Below are 18,428 nucleotides of genomic sequence, written 5' to 3'. Positions count from 1 at the left end.
GAAGAGACCAAGTAAACTACTTGAGTTACTGTCTTCTCAAGATGGCGGCCCTGGAATCACCTGGCCTCCGAGGAGACGGAGCTCCGCCCCAGCACGCTCCACCCCCTCGGCCCCGCCCAGCGCCCCCCCTCCGGCATGGGCGGTGCGGGTTGTGAGGTGTCTCCGCGAAGCGCCTGCGCAGTGGGCATCGGCGCGCGGGGCGGAGGCTTTATAACCGCTTCGTCGTTACTGCTTGGTTTCTATCTCTGGGAGGGCGGCTGAGGCGGCCGCGGCCGGGGCGCCGGCTGAGGGGGCGCTGAGGCGGGAGCTGTGGTGGCGCTGGGCGCCCCTCGCCCCTCGGCCTTTGGGGACCATGGGCTCTGAGAAAGACTCCGAGTCGCCGCGCTCTACATCCCTACACGCGGCTGCGCCCGACCCCAAGTGCCGCAGCGGCGGCCGGCGCCGGCGCCTCACCTTCCACAGCGTCTTCTCCTCCTCGGCCCGCGGCCGCCGCGCCCGAGCCAAGCCGCAGGCCGAGCCGCCGCCCCCGGCCGCGCCGCCGCCGCCCGCCCCGGCCCAAGCCTCGCCGCCCGAGGCGCTGCCCGCCGAGCCGGCCGCCGAGGCCGAGGCGGAGGCCGCGGCGACAGTGGGGCCCGGCTTAGACGATGAGGAGGCGGCGGAGGGCGGTGGCTCGGGCCCGGAGGAGGTGGAGTGCCCGCTGTGCCTGGTGCGGCTGCCGCCGGAGCGGGCCCCGCGCCTCCTCAGCTGTCCGCACCGCTCGTGCCGGGACTGCCTCCGCCACTACCTGCGCCTGGAGATCAGCGAGAGCCGGGTCCCCATCAGCTGCCCCGAGTGCAGCGAGCGTCTCAACCCGCACGACATCCGCCTGCTGCTCGCCGACCCGCCGCTCATGCACAAGTACGAGGAGTTCATGCTGCGCCGCTACCTGGCCTCGGACCCCGACTGCCGCTGGTGCCCCGCCCCGGACTGCGGGTGAGCGCGGGGGCGTGGCCCCGGGGCGGTGGCCGCGGCGGAGGGGACCTGGGGCCGAAGGCTAGACCCTGCGTGTGGCCGGCCGCGAGGGGCGGTCCTCCACGCACCATATGTGTGTGTGTGTGTCCGTGTCCTAGCGTGGAGGGAGAGGTGAGGGATGACCAGAGGGAGGGAGGCCAGGCGGCAGTTACCGCGGGCTGGTAACCGGTAACCATCGGCAAGCCCAGACGCCTGAGGTGGTCGCACCCAGTACCCAACCCCTGCCTGAGGACTTGAGGTGGGGGCCGAGCAGTGGGTAAGAAGGGAGCTGTCAAGTCAGGAGGCAGCGAGAGGCTGTTTTTGGTCCAGCGAACGCCCCTTTCCAGAGGAAGCGGGTATCTCTGAATGAGAATAGGGAGGGGATACCTGGCAAAGGACGGAATAAGAACATCTTTCTGAAGGGGCAGCGCTTTAGAGGGGTGTGTCCATCTGACTAGGGGCAAACTTCGCAGCGTTGCAGGAGAAAGTGTGCTCTTCCTGAGACCACCACTGCTGAAAGTAGGGATGCTGGTGACTGAAATGGCTCTAGCGGGAAAGGACAGCACACTGGCAGCGCTCTGGGGGCAACCTGGGCATTGTGGTGTGTCTTCTGTGCCGGCTATTGTGTGGCCACCCCTGTGGTCCTTGCACTGCTGCCTTGGGCAGGGTGTGGAGTGGACAGACCCTTTGTCCTGAGAGGCAATGGGAGCACTGAGAAGGATGCCCAGAGGTTGATAAGATTAAGAGAAAATGTGATTCCCAGTTCCTCCGATCTTGAGTTCTTGATGTTGCACTGTGTCTCTCACTGACTTTTTAAGGTCAGTGAGAAAATAGGCAGTAGATGCAGACTTAATACCACCAGATTTTGCCATCTAGAGAATTCAGTGGAAAGCCCCCCACCCCACCCCCGGCGCCTCCGGCCCCCAACCTTTACTTTTTAAAATCTGATTGTGTGTTATTGTCAGTAATAATAAGTTAATAATAACATCCCATAAATGGTTGCATGCAGGAAAGAGGGACATCAGACTGTGCCATTACCTGCTCTGTGACCTTGGCCAGATCATTTTATTCTTGTGTGTCATGTTTTGAGGGCAAAAAGAGGCTAGGGACTCCTAGTAAAAAGCTGTGTGTTCTTTTCTTTCAAAAGAACTAAGGGCTTTTAATCATAGCCTATATATCAAGGCTGTTTTATGATTTTCATGATGCTGCTATTTGTCTCCTTCAAAAGAAGCTGTCATAGAGTGTTAGGGGAGTAAGATGAGTTAATTTATTATTATTTTTCTATTCTGCCAAACTTATTTAGAATGTATATGTTATTTAAGCTCACTGAGATGAGGTTTCTAAATTACTTTGAAATGTTGTGGTCAAAGGTTGAGGTGTTTGTCTATGGTAGGTCACTTTCACTTTCAGTTATTAATAATAAGTATCAGAAAAAAACCTTGTAGGCCCTTGGAAAAGTTTGCTTTTAACTGGAGATCTGGTAGACTTCCTAGCCTTAAGAGGTTAATTTATGTGGTATTGAAGTTTTACAGACAGTATTGATTTATTTTCCAAACTAAAGGAATATTTTACTTAAGAGAACACTATTTGGTTCATTTTGGAATAGTATATTATCTCCTTTTTGAGATGTGAATTTCCTTGAATTTTAACTGAGAAATGTGGCATCACTGACGTTTATTTCTGGGAAAGTTCTCTTTTTGTTTATTTCACTGAGTCAATCTCTGTCTTTGCTCACATCAGTTAAAATGGACAGGAATTAACTTCCAATCTTGATGATAACTCTACAGCATTCCAGACTTGGAAGTTATTAAAGTATTAGGTCATTTTTATATTAGTCAAGTATTGAATTACTATCATATTATCATCCAGAGGTTTTTTTAATTAGTTAAAAATTATAACAATTTTAATGTAACTTTTAAATCTGTGGGTTTAAAGAAGGCAAAGTGTAGGGAGAACAGGCAAACTAGCATCTGAGTATCCATGTGTCAGGCATACATAATTTAATTTGATCCTTGCAACATTGTAAGATACATTTGATCTAGTTTTACAGATAAGGAAACTGAAGTTTAAATGAATTGAGTGACTTATTTAGGTTCATACAACTAGTGGGTGGTGGAACCAGGCTTGGAACACTGGTATTGATTCCAGCCAAGGCCAGTATTCTTTTCTCTCAAAGCTTTAGAAAGCACAAGCTTATCAGCATTATTGGGGATGCTACTGTTTGGGTCATTTCATCAAGTGTGGCCTACAACATTGAGAGAGCCAAAGAGGCTAGAATCTGGTTTCTTTTTTGATTCTTCTTAACTGCCTCTTCGGAGAAGGCAATGGCAAGCCACTCCAGTACTCTTGCCTGGAAAATCCCATGGATGGAGAAGCCTGGTAGGCTGCAGTCCGTGGGGTCGCTAAGGGTCAGACACGACTGAGCGACTTCACTTTCACTTTTCGCTTTCACACATTGGAGAAGGAAATGGCAACCCACTCCAGTGTTCTTGCCTGGAGAGTCCCAGGGACAGGGGAGCCTGGTGGGCTTCCGTCTATGGGGTCACACAGAGTCGGACATGACTGAAGTGACTAAGCAGCAGCAGCAGCAACTGCCTCTTACCTACTTTTATTTTTCTTGTCTGAAATAGGCCTAATCTTTTCCTTACTTGAGAGGACTAATTGATATTTTCAGAGTGTTTTGAGAATTCAGATGAAGATATTAGATAAACAGGGAGTAACTTTGTATTTCTGTCACTTCTCAAATAGGTGGGGATGTGGCCAGTGGTTTTGCCATCTCTTTCTAATGTCATGAGAAAAATAGTTGTTTTGTTTTAATTAAACTGTTGTTCTTCTGGGTAAGGTAAAAGTCATGGATGAGAACTAGAAGAGAAGCCTAAGACCCCAGTTATTTCTTCTCATACCTCGTCATCTTACTGACCACAGATCAAGTTCCTGTCAGCCAAATTTATCAAGTTCTTTACTCTGTATGTGTGTGTGTGTGTCTATTTGGCGGGGTGAAGGGAGCATATGAGTGATCTTACAGAGTTCTGATCACTAGTTTCACTGATTACTCATGAAAAAAGCACTATATGTTAAAAGATTATTTGTTTACGAATATTTTTGGAACATAGAAAAGAGCCTTGAATTTTTCTTTTCCTATACTTGAGTACAATTTTATTATATTCATAAATAAGGAAACCAATTTCTGTGGGAAAACTTTCACATTAATATTATTAACAAATGTAATTTTTCTTTTCTTTCTTTGCTGTGCATGCACAGTTTGTGGGATCTTAGTTTCCAGACCAGGGATCAAACCCCAGGCCATGGCAGTGAAAGTTGTTGAGTCTTAACCACTGGACCACCAGGCAATTCTCACCAAATATAACCTTTAAAACATGCTTTCAAATGAGATAAAATTCATTCAGAATACAGATAACTAACATTTTTATAGCCCTTTATAATCTTCAGACTGTTCAGTTCAGTTCAGTCGCTGTCGTGTCCAACTCTTTGCGACCCCATGAATCACAGCACACCAAGCCTCCCTGTCCATCACCAACTCCCAGAGTTCACTCAAACTCATGTCCATCAAGTCCGTGATGCCATCCAAACATCTCATTCTCTGTCGTCCCCTTCTCCTCCTGCCCCCAGTCCCTCCCAGCATCAGAGTCTTTTCCAGTGAGTCAACTCGTCGCATGAGGTGGCCAAAGTATTGGAGTTTCAGCTTTAACATCAGTCCTTCCAGGGAACACCCAGGACTGATCTCTTAGAATGTACTGGTTGGATCTCCTTGCAGTCCAAGAGACTCTCAAGAGTCTTCTCCAGCACCACAGTTCAAAAGCATCAATTCTTCGGCGATCCGCTTTCTTCACAGTCCAACTCTCACATCCATACATGACCACTGGAAAAACCATAGCCTTGACTAGACGGACCTTGGTTGGCAAAATAATGTCTCTGCTTTTTAATATGCTATCTAGGTTGGTCATAACTTTCCTTCCAAGGAGTAAGCGTCTTAATTTCATGGCTGCAGTCAGCATCCGCAGTGATTTTGGAACCCAAAAAAATAAAGTCTGACACTGTTTCCACTGTTTCTCCATCTATTTCCCATGAAGTGATGAGCAGATGCCATGATCTTATTTTTCTGAATTTAGCTTCAAGCCAACTTTTTCACTGTCCTCTTTCATCAAGAGGCTTTTTAGTTCCTGTTCACTTTCTCAAATAATTTCACTTTTGTTCCGTGCAGGTAGATGGTGGTAAACTCATTTGATAAAGAAGGCAGTTCAGAGTTTAAGTGTGGGACCCAGTGTCTCACAGTTGATAAATAGTACAATTGATCTACTACCCTTTAGAGTCTCTACTTAAGCACAGGGTCTTTTCAGAAACCTCCAAATCATGTAAACATGTAATGTTTTCCTCTCAAGTGCCCTGTCTTTAAACCCTTTCAGAATCTCCAGAAGATTGTTGTTGTTGTTCAGTCACTAAGTCATGTCCAATTCTTTGCGACTCCATGAATTGCACCACGCCAGGGTTCCCTGTCCTTCACTATTTCCCTGAGTTTGCTCAGACTCCAGTCCGTTGAGTCAGTGATGCTATCCAACCTTCTCATCCTCTGCCTTTTCCTCTTGCCCTCAGTCTTTCCCAGCATCAGGGTCTTTTCCATTGAGTCAACTCTTTGCATCAGATGGCCAAAATATTGGAGCTTCAGCTTCAGCACCAGTCCTTCCAATGAATATTCAGGGTTGATTTGCTTCAGGATTGATTGGTTTGATCTCGAGTCCCTCCAGCACCACATTAAATCTTCGGGGCTCAGGTTTCTTTATGGTTCAACTCTCACATCCATACATGACTACTAGAAAAACCACAGCTTTGACCTTTTTCGACTATACGCTGTCTAGGTTTGTCCTAGAAGACTTGAGGTTTGGCAAATGAGACAACAGAATATTTCCTGGCATACAGGGGGCAGATCTTCTGTACAGATGAATAGGAGATAAGACTGTCTTGACCTAAATTCTTTGTGCAGTCCCCCACTTCAGCCTCTCATTGCTGCCTTTGTCTCCTGCAGAGTTCCCCTGCATACCTGTTCCCAGAAGGTAGTATTGTCTGTTGGCTTTCCTAGACAACTGGACTGGATTATCCTAAAAACAGGAAGCTTCTGTTTGTCCCTAATACATTTATGAGAGAAGAGCAAGCTCCCTGAGCAAGACAGATTTCTCAGTCAGTGAGGGAGGATTTTTCCTTTCTGAAGCTTTCCTGAATCTTTTCTCTGAATTTAACTCTGTAGCTTCATTTTCGCACCTCTGTATCCCCCTACAACCCCACCCTCCACCATTTACATCATCTTCCAGCCCAATGTATCTTTCTCATATTTGCCAAAGTATACATTCTAAAATAGAACATTTTGTATCATTCCCCTGCTTAAAACTGCTCATACCTGACCCATAAGATGACTTCTTATGTCTTTGAGAACATATTATTTATATAATCTACCCTTATGATTTAAGAGCTTTTATGATTTCCAACCATCTTTTGATCTTATTTTCTATTTTTCAGCTACATCAGTATTTCTCAAGGTATCGGCATTATTGAAAAGAAAAATGTGTTGGGATTGAATAAGCTTGGGAAATGTTGGATTGAACAAAATAAAGCAACTTTTTATTTCTGAGCTCCTTAGACCCTTTAAACAATTCTAATATACACTGTAAATCTTGTTATGCAGGGTAAATCTTCAATCTAATGTAATTTCCCTAAACTTAGATCACCAGGAAACATGTTTGTTTTTGTTTTTTGATGACATCTTTAAAGCAGACCTGAAACTTTCGTTGTTTGTTGTTTTCTAAGCTCCTTTAACAGTTATTCTGGCCTGTCTTCTGTTAGTGTCTTGTGCTCTGAGTAAATTGAGAGCTCCTCTAGACTAAGATATCTAAGTTCCAACTTTTTCTACAACTCTGAACAAAGTCTTTCAATTAGGTCCCAGAAGAATGGGATGAGTAGTTAAATTTTTGATAAGGGAGGTAAAGAATACAAACACCACAATTTTGAGAGGAGAAACAGATAAGTGGAGGGTGGGCAAGAAGAGGACAGACGGGTAATCAGCGGTCCTTTTCAGAATCATATGGTGTTGAACCTTAGGTGAGTTCTGAGTATTGCAGAAAGGACTTAGACATGGTCCTCTTGACAGGGTGTTTGGCCTGGTGGAGGAGACAGATAGATAGTTATAAATGCAGTGTAATAGATACTGAAGAAAATACAAGTGTTCTTAGAAGATGGATGAAAGGTTTTGCATGATTGTGTCACTAAAGACTTCATGGAGGAGGTGATACCTAATCAGGGCTTGAAGCATATGAGTAGAAATTTATGGTGACTCAGACGGTAAAAGCATCTGTCTACAATGTGGGAGACCCAGGTTCGATCCCTGGGTCAGGAAGATCCCCTGGAGAAGGAAATGGCAACCCATTCCAGTACTCTTGCCTGAGAGTCCCATGGATGGAAGAGCCTGGTAGACTGCAATCCATGGGGTCGCAAAGAGTCAGACACAGCTGAGTGACTTCACTTTACTTCAAACAAAGATGAGGGTAGAGAAAATTAGCCGTCTTAAACCAGAATGTTACGAGCAAATGCATGGAGGTATGTAAATCCAGGACTAAGTCTGCAGTCTAGTTTGCTTTGCCTCTGGATGTGCAATATGGGGAGCATGATCTGGGAAGTGACTTGAGATTGATCTGAAAAGGTAGACTGGATTCAAATTGGTAGGTCTGTCTATGCCATGCAAAGTATAGATTTGAAGGACTTTTTTCTTTCTTTTTTTTTTTTTTGAAGGATTTTAAGCAAAAGAGTAACATCATGATAGATAAACTTTTGGCATTGGAATTTGAATTGGAGTAGGGAAAAAGCAGACCAGATAGTCTTGCAGTTGTCTGTTAAGAGATGACATGGTTTTGAACTAGGGCAGTAAAAAGGAAGATAGTGACAGTATGGCTCATTGTGACGACTTAGCCTGTGTCATCCACCCTTATATATGTTCAGAGTCTGTTTGTAAATGCAGTTACATGGCCTGGAACAGTGAAGTATAGACATAGGAACACATATCTTTAACTGCCAGGATTTGTTGTCATGTAATCCAATTTATACTAATGGGATTTCCACCCCCCCAGGCCAGAGTAAGTTATTGTTGTGGTCTAGCCTGTCACATTCGGAGAAGGCAATGGCAAGCCACTCCAGTACTCTTGCCTAGAAAATCCCATGGATGGAGGAGCCTGGTAGGCTGCAGTCCGTGGGGTCGCTAAGAGTCGAACACGACTGAACGACTTCACTTTCACTTTTCACTTTCATGCATTGGAGAAGGAAATGGCAACCCACTCCAGTGTTCTTGCCTGGAGAATCCCAGGGACAGGGGAGCCTGGTGGGCTTCCGTCTATGGGGTCACACAGAGTTGGATACGACTGAAGTGACTTAGCAGCAGCAGCAGCCTGTCACATTATAATGTTTCTGAAGATAGCAAATTGACAAAATTAATAAAAGTTGTATGAACTTAAGAGGGAGAAAGGATGTTTCTGTTTTCTTAGCATCATGTAATTTCCTTGACCTTACATTTAACTTCTAATTAGAAAACCTGAATGCTCTGTTGAGCTAAGAAAGCAGAGTAGGAGAGAGATTCCAATGTAGGCCAGAGAAGAGAAAGAACAGAATAGTTGTTTTTTTTTTTTTTTTTCTTTTTTTGACTACCTAGGGTAGGAGATTGCCCTATTCAGAATTTAGGAATTTACTCCTCAAAAGGACTTATACAGAATTTTAGGATTAAGTTATAGTAATTGGCATATAGAAAGCCAATAGATACATAGATAAGTTTAAAAGATTACTTTAGGGAAATATGATGGCCCAAGAGAAGAACTAGATGACCTGGGTAAAATAAAAAACCCACAGAGCAGAGGGTCTCTATATCATTCCTTCAAAACAGGTGTTTTAAGCATGAATCAGTGTGCTAGACCCTGGAGATTAAAAGATGGTTGGTATTTTTCCTTGCCTACTCTGGTTGGGAGAAGCATACATATAAACATATTTACTGTATAATGTGTTAAGTATTGTGAAGTAATTATGCACAGACAGGAAGTGGGCAACCAACTGCCTGGAGAGGTTAAGTGGATTTTATAGAAAGGATGACATTTGAGCTGGTTCTTAAACGGATTAGTATTTGCCAGGGCAGGAACTAAGGAAAGGGCATTTCAAGGCAGAAAGGAATAGAGTATGCAAAGGCCAGGAAGTAGGACAATATGTGCTGTGTATTTATACCATAACTTTTAGGGCAAGATCTCAAATGCAGTTTTAAAACATGTTTACTTGAAAGTGGCAACCACCTATACTTCCATTTTAGGGATAGAATCTAAAGTTTGGAGATTTTAATTAGCTCAGTGTCATGCAGTATGAGTCAGGGGCAAAGAGCCTAGACAAGACACCCAAAAACCGGAATGCCAAGTCTCGTGCCCTGAGTAATTCTGTGTCACAATAATAGGTTGCTGTAGGTTCATGAGTATTTGAGGTTATTTTACTTCCTTCAAAATTCCACACCCAAAATTGATATTGTCAGTCCTACCAAATGTTCTTTAAAAAAAAAAAAAGAGAGAAATCTGTTAATAAATATTACTCCCACTATGTGAAGTAGAAATGTATCATGAAATGTTCAAAGGCTTCCTGACTGGCAGTCTGTCTAATTTGTATTGTCTTGTCTGGAGTTGACTTAATACTTTTCTCTGAGATCGCCTAGTACCTTTCTTATTTAACACAAAATAGCAAGCAAATCACTTTCTTCAGGAAAGATGTTGTTTATCTTTAGTAGTTATTTTGCAACTAGGTAGGATAAATTTGCTCAGAACTCCTACAGGATATGAATCATTTGCATTTATACATTGAACTCACTTTGTTCTTTCTGAAAAGTGTTTTAATACGGCCTGTATTATGTAATATAGATGAAACCTTGTCATTGATATTTTCAGTGTCATTCTCTTTTTTTTTATTTTGGCTCCTTCAGTGTCATTCTCAAATCAACTTGCAGAATCTATGATAAGCCTGGAACTTAAGTTGCTGTCATAAATATCTAATGTACAATCAAATAAGCAAACTGTAAAACAGATCTAAGAAAATGCTATTTTTCTTTTGTTTAAGTTGTTTGAGGTCTTTGGCTATTGGAGGAGAGCATGGAAACAAGCCTGCAATCATTGACTTGTTTAAAAATTGTCTGAACTTTCACTACTGCTGTCTTCCCTTCTTCGTTTGTTTAAATTACTTTTTAAGAAAAATTCTTATTTTGAATGTGTCCACTTACTAGGGTAGCCTGTGCATTTAGTTGAGATTTTTAGAGTTAGAAGGGATAATAGTTGTAAATACATTGGATTGTTTGTAGGAAAATAATTCTTGGTAAATAAACATGATTTGTAAGAAATGTACTTAATGCTGGTTGGTGCTGATAGATTCTGAATTGTGTTTCATAACTAAGAATATGTATCAGAAGGGATTAGGAGGAAATAATCACCATATTCCATGTTGATTAATAAGACTGATGAGTGGTATTCTTGGATTCTGGAACCTGTCAAGAAAGAGGATATTTCAAGGTGTACGTTCAAGTTGGAAAAAATTATGGAAAGATAAAATGAGCTTCCAGTTGTCTCTCAGTTTGTCATCAGGTCAATTTCACTGTGAAACCTAAAAATGAAAAAGTATTGAAATCATAAAACTCCTAGAAGAAAAAATAGGCAGAACACTGTTTGACATAAATTGTAGCAATATATTTTTTTTATCTGTCTCCTAAAGCAGAGGCAATAGCAAAAATTAATGATCCTTGGACTTCCCTGGTGGTACAGTAGATAAGAATCTAGCTGCCAATGCAGGGGACATGGGTTCGATCCCTGGTTTGGGAAAATTCCACATGCCCGGGAGCAACTAAGCCCACTTGATACAACTACTGAGCCCAAGCTCTTGAGCCCATGAGCTGCAACTGTTGAGCCCTCATACCACGAATCCTGAAGCCCATGCCCTGGAGAGTGTACTCTGCAGTAAAAGGAGCCACCACAATGAGAAGCCCCTGAACCACAGTGAAGAGGAGCCTCCACTCACCGCCACTAGAGAAAGCCTGTGCACAGCAACAAAGACTCAGCACAGCCAAAAATAATAAGTAATTTTTTTAAAGTATTTCTTTAAAAAAATAAGTAAATGAGACCTAATTAAACTGAAAAGCTCTGTACCGAAAAGGAAACCATTGACAAAACAAAAAGACAACCTACTGAATGAGAGAAAACATTTTCTAATGAACTCTGGATGGAGGTTCGTGACATTGTAAAGGAGACAGGGACCAAGACCATCCCCATGGAAAAGAAATGCAAAAAAGCAAAATGGCTGTCTGAGGAGGCCTTACAAATAGCTGTGAAAAGAAGAGAAGAGAAAAGCAAAGGAGAAAAGGTAAGATATAAGCATCTGAATGCAGAGTTCCAAAGAATAGCAAGGAGAGATAAGAAAGCCTTCCTCAGTGATCAATGCAAAGAAATAGAGGAAAATAACAGAATAGGAAAAACAAGAGATCTCTTCAAGAAAATAAGAGATTCAAAGGGAACATTTCATGCAAAGATGGGCTCGATAAAGGACAGAAATGGTATGGACCTAACAGAAGCAGAAGATATTAAGAAGAGGTGGCAAGAATACACAGAAGAACTATACAAAAAAGATCTTCACGACCAAGATAGTCACGATAACGTGATCACTGACCTAGAGCCAGACATCTTGGAATGTGAAGTCAAGTGGGCCTTAGAAAGCATCACTATGAACAAAGCTAGTGGAGGTGATGGAAGTCCAGTTGAGCTATTTCAAATCTTGAAAGATGATGCTGTGAAAGTGCTGCACTCAATATGCCAGCAAATTTGGAAAACTCAGCAGTGGCCACAGGACTGGAAAAGGTCAGTCTTCATTCCAGTCCCAAAGAAAGGCAATGCCAAAGAATGCTTAAACTACCGCACAATTGCACTCATCTCACACGCTAGTAAAGTGATGCTCAAAATTCTCCAAGCCAGGCTTCAGCAATATGTGAACCGTGAACTCCCAGATGTTCAAGCAGGTTTTAGAAAAGGCAGAGGCACCAGAGATCAAATTGCCAACATCCGCTGGATCATGGAGAAAGCAAGAGAGTTCCAGAAAAACATCTATTTCTGCTTCATTGACTATGCCAAAGCCTTTGACTGTGTGGATCACAATAAACTGTGGAACATTCTGAAAGAGATGGGAATCCCAGCCCACCTGACCTGCCTCTTGAGAAACCTGTATGCAGGTCAGGAAGCAACAGTCAGAACTGTACATAGAACAACAGACTGGTTCCAAATAGGAAAAGGAGTGCGTCAAGGCTGTATATTGTCACCTTGCTTATTTAACTTATATGCAGAGTACATCATGAGGAACGCTGGGCTGGAAGAAGTAGAAGCTGGAATCAAGATTGCTGGGAGAAATATCAATAATCTCAGATATGCAGGTGACACTACCCTTATGGCAGAAAGTGAAGAGGAACTCAAAAGCCTCTTGTTGAAAGTGAAAGAGGAGAGTGAAAAGGTTGGCTTGAAGCTCAACATTCAGAAAACAAAGATCATGGCATCTGGTCCCATCACTTCATGGGAAATAGATGGAAAAACAGTGGAAACAGTGTCAGACTTTATTTTTTGGGGCTCCAAAGTCACTGCAGATGCTGATTGCAGCCATGAAATTAAAAGACGCTTACTCCTTGGAAGGAAAGTTATGACCAACCTTGGTAATATATTAAAAAGCAGAGACATTACTTTGCCAACCAAGGTCCGTCTAGTCAAAGCTATGGTTTTTCCCGTGGTCATGTATGGATGTGAGAGTTGGACTGTGAAGAAAGCTGATCGCCGAAGAATCGATGCTTTTGAACTGTGGTGTTGGAGAAGACTCTTGAGAGTCCCCTGTACCGTCAGGAGATCCAACCAGTCCATTCTAAGGGAGATCAATCCTGGGTGTTCATTGGAAGGACTGATGCTAAAGCTGAAGCTGCAATACTTTGGCCACCTCATGCAACGAGTTGACTCACTGGAAAAGACTCTGATGCTGGGAAGGGTTGGGGGCGGGAGGAGAAGGGGACGACCGAGAGTGAGATGGCTGGATGGCATCACCGACTCTGTGGACATGAGTTTGAGTGAACTCCGGAGTTGGTGCTGGACAGGGAGGCCTGGTGTGCTGTGATTCATGGGATCGCGGAGAGTCGGACACGACTGAGCAACTGAACTGAACTGAATGATATGAGTGATAAGGAGTTAATATCCAAAATATATAAGCAGCTCATACAAATCAACATTAAAAAAACAAAAACAGTCCAGTTGAAAAATGGGCAGACTTGAATAGACATTTTTCCAAAGAAGACACACAAATGACCAACAGTCACATGAAGAGATGCTCAGCATCATTTATTAATCATCAGAGAAATACAAATTAAAATCAGTGAGATGTTATCTCACACCTATCAGAATGGCTGTCGTCAACACAGCCACAAATAACAAATGCTGGCAAGGATGCAGAGAAAAGGGAACCCTCATACACCATTGGTGGCAATGTAAATTGGTGTTGCCATTATGAAAAAAACAGTTTGGAGATTTCTCCAAAAATTAAAAATAGAATTACCATGTGTGCGTGCGTGCTAAATCGCTTCAGTCATGTCCAACTCTGTGCGACCCTATGTACTGTAGCCTGCCAGGTTCCTCTGTCTATGGGGTTCTCCAGGCAAGAATACTGGAGTGGGTTGTCGTGCCCTCCTCGAGGGGATCTTCCCAATCCAAGGATAAAACCTGTTCTCTTATGTTTCCTGCATTGGCAGGCAGGTTCTTTACCACTAGTGCCACCTACAAAGCCCCTGGAACCCAGCAATTCCATTCCTGGGTATTTATCTGAAAAAAAAAAAAACCAACACAAATTGAAAAAGATATATGCACCTTAATAGCAGCATTTATAGCAGCATTTTCCTGTTGCCAAAATATGAAAGTTGCCAAGACATAAGACTTCCCTGATAGCCCAGTTGGTAAAGAATCTGCCTGCAATGCAGGAGACCCTGGTTCAATTCCTGGGTTGGAAAGATCCGCTGGAGAAGGGATAGACTACCCACTCCAGTATTCTTGGGTTTCCCTTGTGGCTCAGCTGGTAAAGAATTTGCCTGCAATGCAGGAGACCCCTGGATTCGACCCCTGGGTTAGGAAGATCCCTGAAAGGCTACCCACTCCGGTATTCTGGCCTGGAGAATTCGGTGGACAGTAAAGTCCATGGAGTCACAAAAAGTCGGACATGCATGAGCGACTTTCACTTTCAAGATATGAAAACAATGTAAGTGTCCATCAACAGATGAATAGATTTTAAAAATATGGTATACATGTACAGTAGAATGTTACTCAGCCATAAAAAATGAAATTTTGCCATTTTCAACAACGTGGATGGACCCAGAAGATATTATGCTAAATGAAATAAGCCAAAGAAAGAAAAATATAGATATTACCTAAAACATAAAACAAACTAGTGAATATTAAAAAACAGACACACAGATATAGAGAACAAACTAGTGGTTACCTGTAGGGGAGAGGGAAGGGATATGGGACAGACAGGATGGGGTAGGGCATTAAGAGGTACAAACTACTATGTATAAAAATGTTACAAGGATACATAGTATAACACAGAGAATATAGCCAAAATTTTATAACTATAAATGGAATATAGCTTAAAAATTGTGAATCATTGTTGTACACCTGAAACATATAATATTGTACATGAGCTATACCACAGTTTTTTAAAAGTATACTTGCTTTAGTTTTTTCTGTTGTTCTTTATTATACAAATGTTCTGTCCTTTAAACATAAATTCTGATTTCTCTAAATATAGCAAACCATCAAAAGGAAATAGTTTTGTACCCTTATTTATGAAACTTGCTATGACAAACTGTTCACACAGCAACTTAAACTATGACTGAATACATGCTAGGAATTCAGGCTGAAAGTCCAGTGGTTAAGACTCTGTGCTTCCACTGCAGGGTACATGGGTTCAAACTCTGGTTGGAACTGAAATCCCACATGCCACTCAGCATGGCAAAAAAAAAAAAAAATCTGGCTAAAGATGATGTTTTCCTATTTTTTCAGGAAATAAATGATCTGTATTTTTAGAATCTCAAGAAGAAATTTACTTTCTCACACAGAATATGCATGCATGTTATACATATGTGTGTTCTTTCTTCTATACCTCTATATGAAATGGTGGGGGATACCAAACAGTGTTACCCCCTGGAACCAATGCATAATGTCTTAGCTTACTTATATCTTGTCCTATTTCCTTACCCAGGTATGCAGTTATTGCCTATGGCTGTGCCAGCTGCCCAAAGCTGACCTGTGAGAGGGAAGGCTGCCAGACTGAGTTCTGTTACCACTGCAAGCAGATATGGCATCCAAATCAGACATGCGATATGGCCCGTCAGCAGAGGGCACAGACATTGCGAGTCCGCACCAAGCACACTTCAGGTCTCAGTTATGGACAAGAATCTGGACCAGGTATAAGTTGGCATAGTCTCATTTGTCTCTTTATTTGATATTTCATAATGTGAGCCCACAGTTGGGAGAGATTACCTTAATGTATGACTCAAGGATTAGAAAGCAGAAACTATTTGGTAATACTCTCAATACTATATTTAATATGTAGCTTCTCTCTGGTCATTTATAGGCTGTCCAACCCAGGTGAATTGGAATAAAGCAAAACTGAATTCTGTAGTTTCTACATTCTTAGTAATATGTCTCAGATTGGAGAGCAGTTAGGTACTTTCGCTAGGGGTTTTTTCAGTCCTTTCATTGTGAGCAGAAAGACATTTAGTATTAAACCTATACTGTTTTCCTACTAGCTTTAAGTACATCACTGTTTTTGGAAGTAGGGTACAGATTTGAGGAAAGCAAGCGATGTTAATATGGATTAATAATTAACCTTAAAAGAAGGAATATCACACATTCAGTTTCAACCTTGACATGTCAAAGGAAACCTATTTTAAAATGTCAGTGGGCATTTTATAAATGTGCTTTATTTTACTGATGTCATTTGGGAGAAGCTAGTAGGAAAGATTTACCGTTCACTTTTTCCTGGCACAACCTAGTCTCCTAACTTTTTGTTTTTAATAGGTTAGTTTCTAGCTTACTGTGAAAATTACCAGGTGTAAGCTACATAGCACACACAGTTGTTTTTAGGTTTTGAATTTTAAAGTATCATGGCAAGAGGCTGTGGATTGTATTAACAACAAACCACAGTGATACTTGTTGAACCTGTGAAAGGAGTTTCCTGAACTAAGATTTTTCAAGACTTAAAGCCAAATGCAGGCTATAGACTGTTCTTCCTGTAGCACTGTGCTTTGAATTCTCCCAGCCTATTGATTGCTGAAATTCCATTTTTCTTGGAACCATCTTTCTCTCTAGGGAAGTCTCTTTGCTCAGAGTGTGGCTCACGTGCTGTGGAAGATGCCAGTTTGGGGGATAAGCAGCTCAATATGAGTCAGGATCCGTTTCATGAAATTTCCTGAGGTCTAGACGTTGCCAGCCTTCCAGCAAAGTGGGTTGCACAATCTGGAATCCTCAGTCAGAAATTCTTGACTGTCTCATTTCTTATGCATACTCCTGGGAATAATAAAACCAAACTAGGTTTAAGTAGGTATTTTTCTACCCATTTTTCTTCCCTCCCCTCAGCAGATGACATCAAGCCATGCCCACGATGCAGTGCTTATATTATCAAGATGAATGATGGAAGCTGTAATCATATGACCTGTGCAGTGTGTGGCTGTGAATTCTGTTGGCTTTGTATGAAAGAGATCTCAGACTTGCATTACCTCAGGTGAGATGAGAAAATGTCCTTTTTTTTTTTGAGTATAATTGCTTTACAATGTTGTGTTAGTCTCTGCTGTACAATGAAGTAAATAAATCAGCTAAAATGTATGCTTATATCCCCTCCCTCTTGAACCCCCCTTCTCCCTCCACCATCCCACCCCTCAAGGTCATCACAGAGCACCAAGCTGAGCTCCCTGTGCTATACTGCTGTTTCTCACTAGCTATCTGTTTTACACACAGTAGTGTATATATGTCAGTCTTGCTCTGCCAGTTCATCTCACCCTTCCCTCCTTTTGACATCCTTTTACCTAAATCAGTAAGAGAACAAGACCATAAAAACAGTAGATCCATTGTTTTTATTTATAGTCTTCATCTCTTACTGATTGAGGGAAAAGGGAAAAGGATGTCAAAGAGACATCATCTGTCCTCTCATTACAGCATAAGGAAGCTGTAAAAACTTCCTCTGAGACACCCTTCCAACATGTTTTTCTCCAGCTCAGCAACTTCCAGTGACTGTTTTCCCTTACCTTCCAGATAGAGTTCAACTTCCTTCAGTTCAGTTCAGTTCAGTCGCTCAGTCATGTCCAACTCTTTGCGACCCCATGAATCACAGCACGCCAGGCCTCCCTGTCCATCACCAACTCCCGGAGTTCACTCAGACTCATGTCCATCGAGTCAGTGATGCCATCCAACCATCTCATTCTCTGTCGTCCCCTTCTCCTCCTGCTCCCAATCCCTCCCAGCATCAGAGTCTTTTCCAGTGAGTCAGCTCGTCGCATGAGGTAGCCAAAGTATTGGAGTTTCAGCGTCAGCATCAGTCTTTCCACCCAGGATTGATATCCTTTAGAATGGACTGGTTGGATCTCCTTGCTGTCCAACTTCCTTAGGATGGCTTTTAAGGTTTTTTTAACAGTCTGGCCCCAGTATACTTTCTACCTTTTTCCATTTTGCTTTCATAAATACTGTATCCCAGATTATCTGTGTCTCTTCTGTGTTCTTAGCTGCCTGACCATTCATGTTCTTTCCTTTGCCTGGAATGCCTTCTAATCACCTCACCTCCCAGCAACCCCATTTTATCTCAACCTGTCCAGTCTTCAAGAGCCACTTTAAATGCCATTCCATCTGTGATGCCTTCCCCCAGCTTTTTCTGCCTCATTCTTCTTTACTGACATTCTTTATAAACATTATGACTTTTACTTCGTTTACATGTCTAATTTTGTTAAGCTGTATTATGAATCTTAAGGCCAATGTTAACCTTTTTACAGTTTCTTGGATGTAGTAGCCATTCAAATATTGTCCTGAAGGAGGTAATATTTACAAATTTAACATTCATTGTGTGGATGAAACACTTTCATTTCCAATTTAGCAAACATTTGAGTACTTACAGTATACCAGTTATTACGGACCTAGGAGTACATAAGACATGACCCCTAACTTTCAGAATTGCTTACCCTGTCTAGTAGAAAAGACAGCACAAAGGGAGTAAGCAAAAATGGTTGGACTAAGAACGACTAAGTGTAAAAGTAGCCAAACTCAGAGTATGAAACTGTTGTAAAGGGTGTGATGAAATATTTTTATATCTTATCC

At 42.4% G+C, this 18,428-nt stretch overlaps 1 protein-coding gene across 5 annotated transcripts in view; it reads left to right on the top strand.

The window, feature by feature from the left end:
- Window positions 1–333: 333 nt before the first annotated feature.
- RNF19B (ring finger protein 19B) overlaps window positions 334–18,428 on the top strand; it is a 38,856-nt gene continuing 20,761 nt past the window's right edge. For 4 of the 5 annotated variants that reach the window (XR_008682064.2, XR_008682063.2, XM_055397191.2 and 1 more), the window contains exons 1-3: window positions 334–972; window positions 15,325–15,530; window positions 16,704–16,848. Coding sequence is in view for 3 of the 5 variants with exons in the window: in XM_055397191.2 (XP_055253166.1) it covers window positions 353–972; window positions 15,325–15,530; window positions 16,704–16,848 (971 nt within the window). In the remaining 2 variants the exon portion in view is untranslated. The remainder of the gene's footprint in view (window positions 973–15,324; window positions 15,531–16,703; window positions 16,849–18,428) is intronic. The other variant, XM_055397192.2, reaches the window with a different exon arrangement.

This window comes from Moschus berezovskii, chromosome 2, assembly GCF_049115385.1.
Source record: "Moschus berezovskii isolate FMDL1 chromosome 2, NW_MosBer_1.0, whole genome shotgun sequence".
NCBI lineage: Eukaryota > Metazoa > Chordata > Mammalia > Artiodactyla > Moschidae > Moschus > Moschus berezovskii.
The sequence above is the reverse complement of the archived record's forward strand: the minus strand, read 5'-3'. Positions and strand labels throughout refer to the sequence as shown.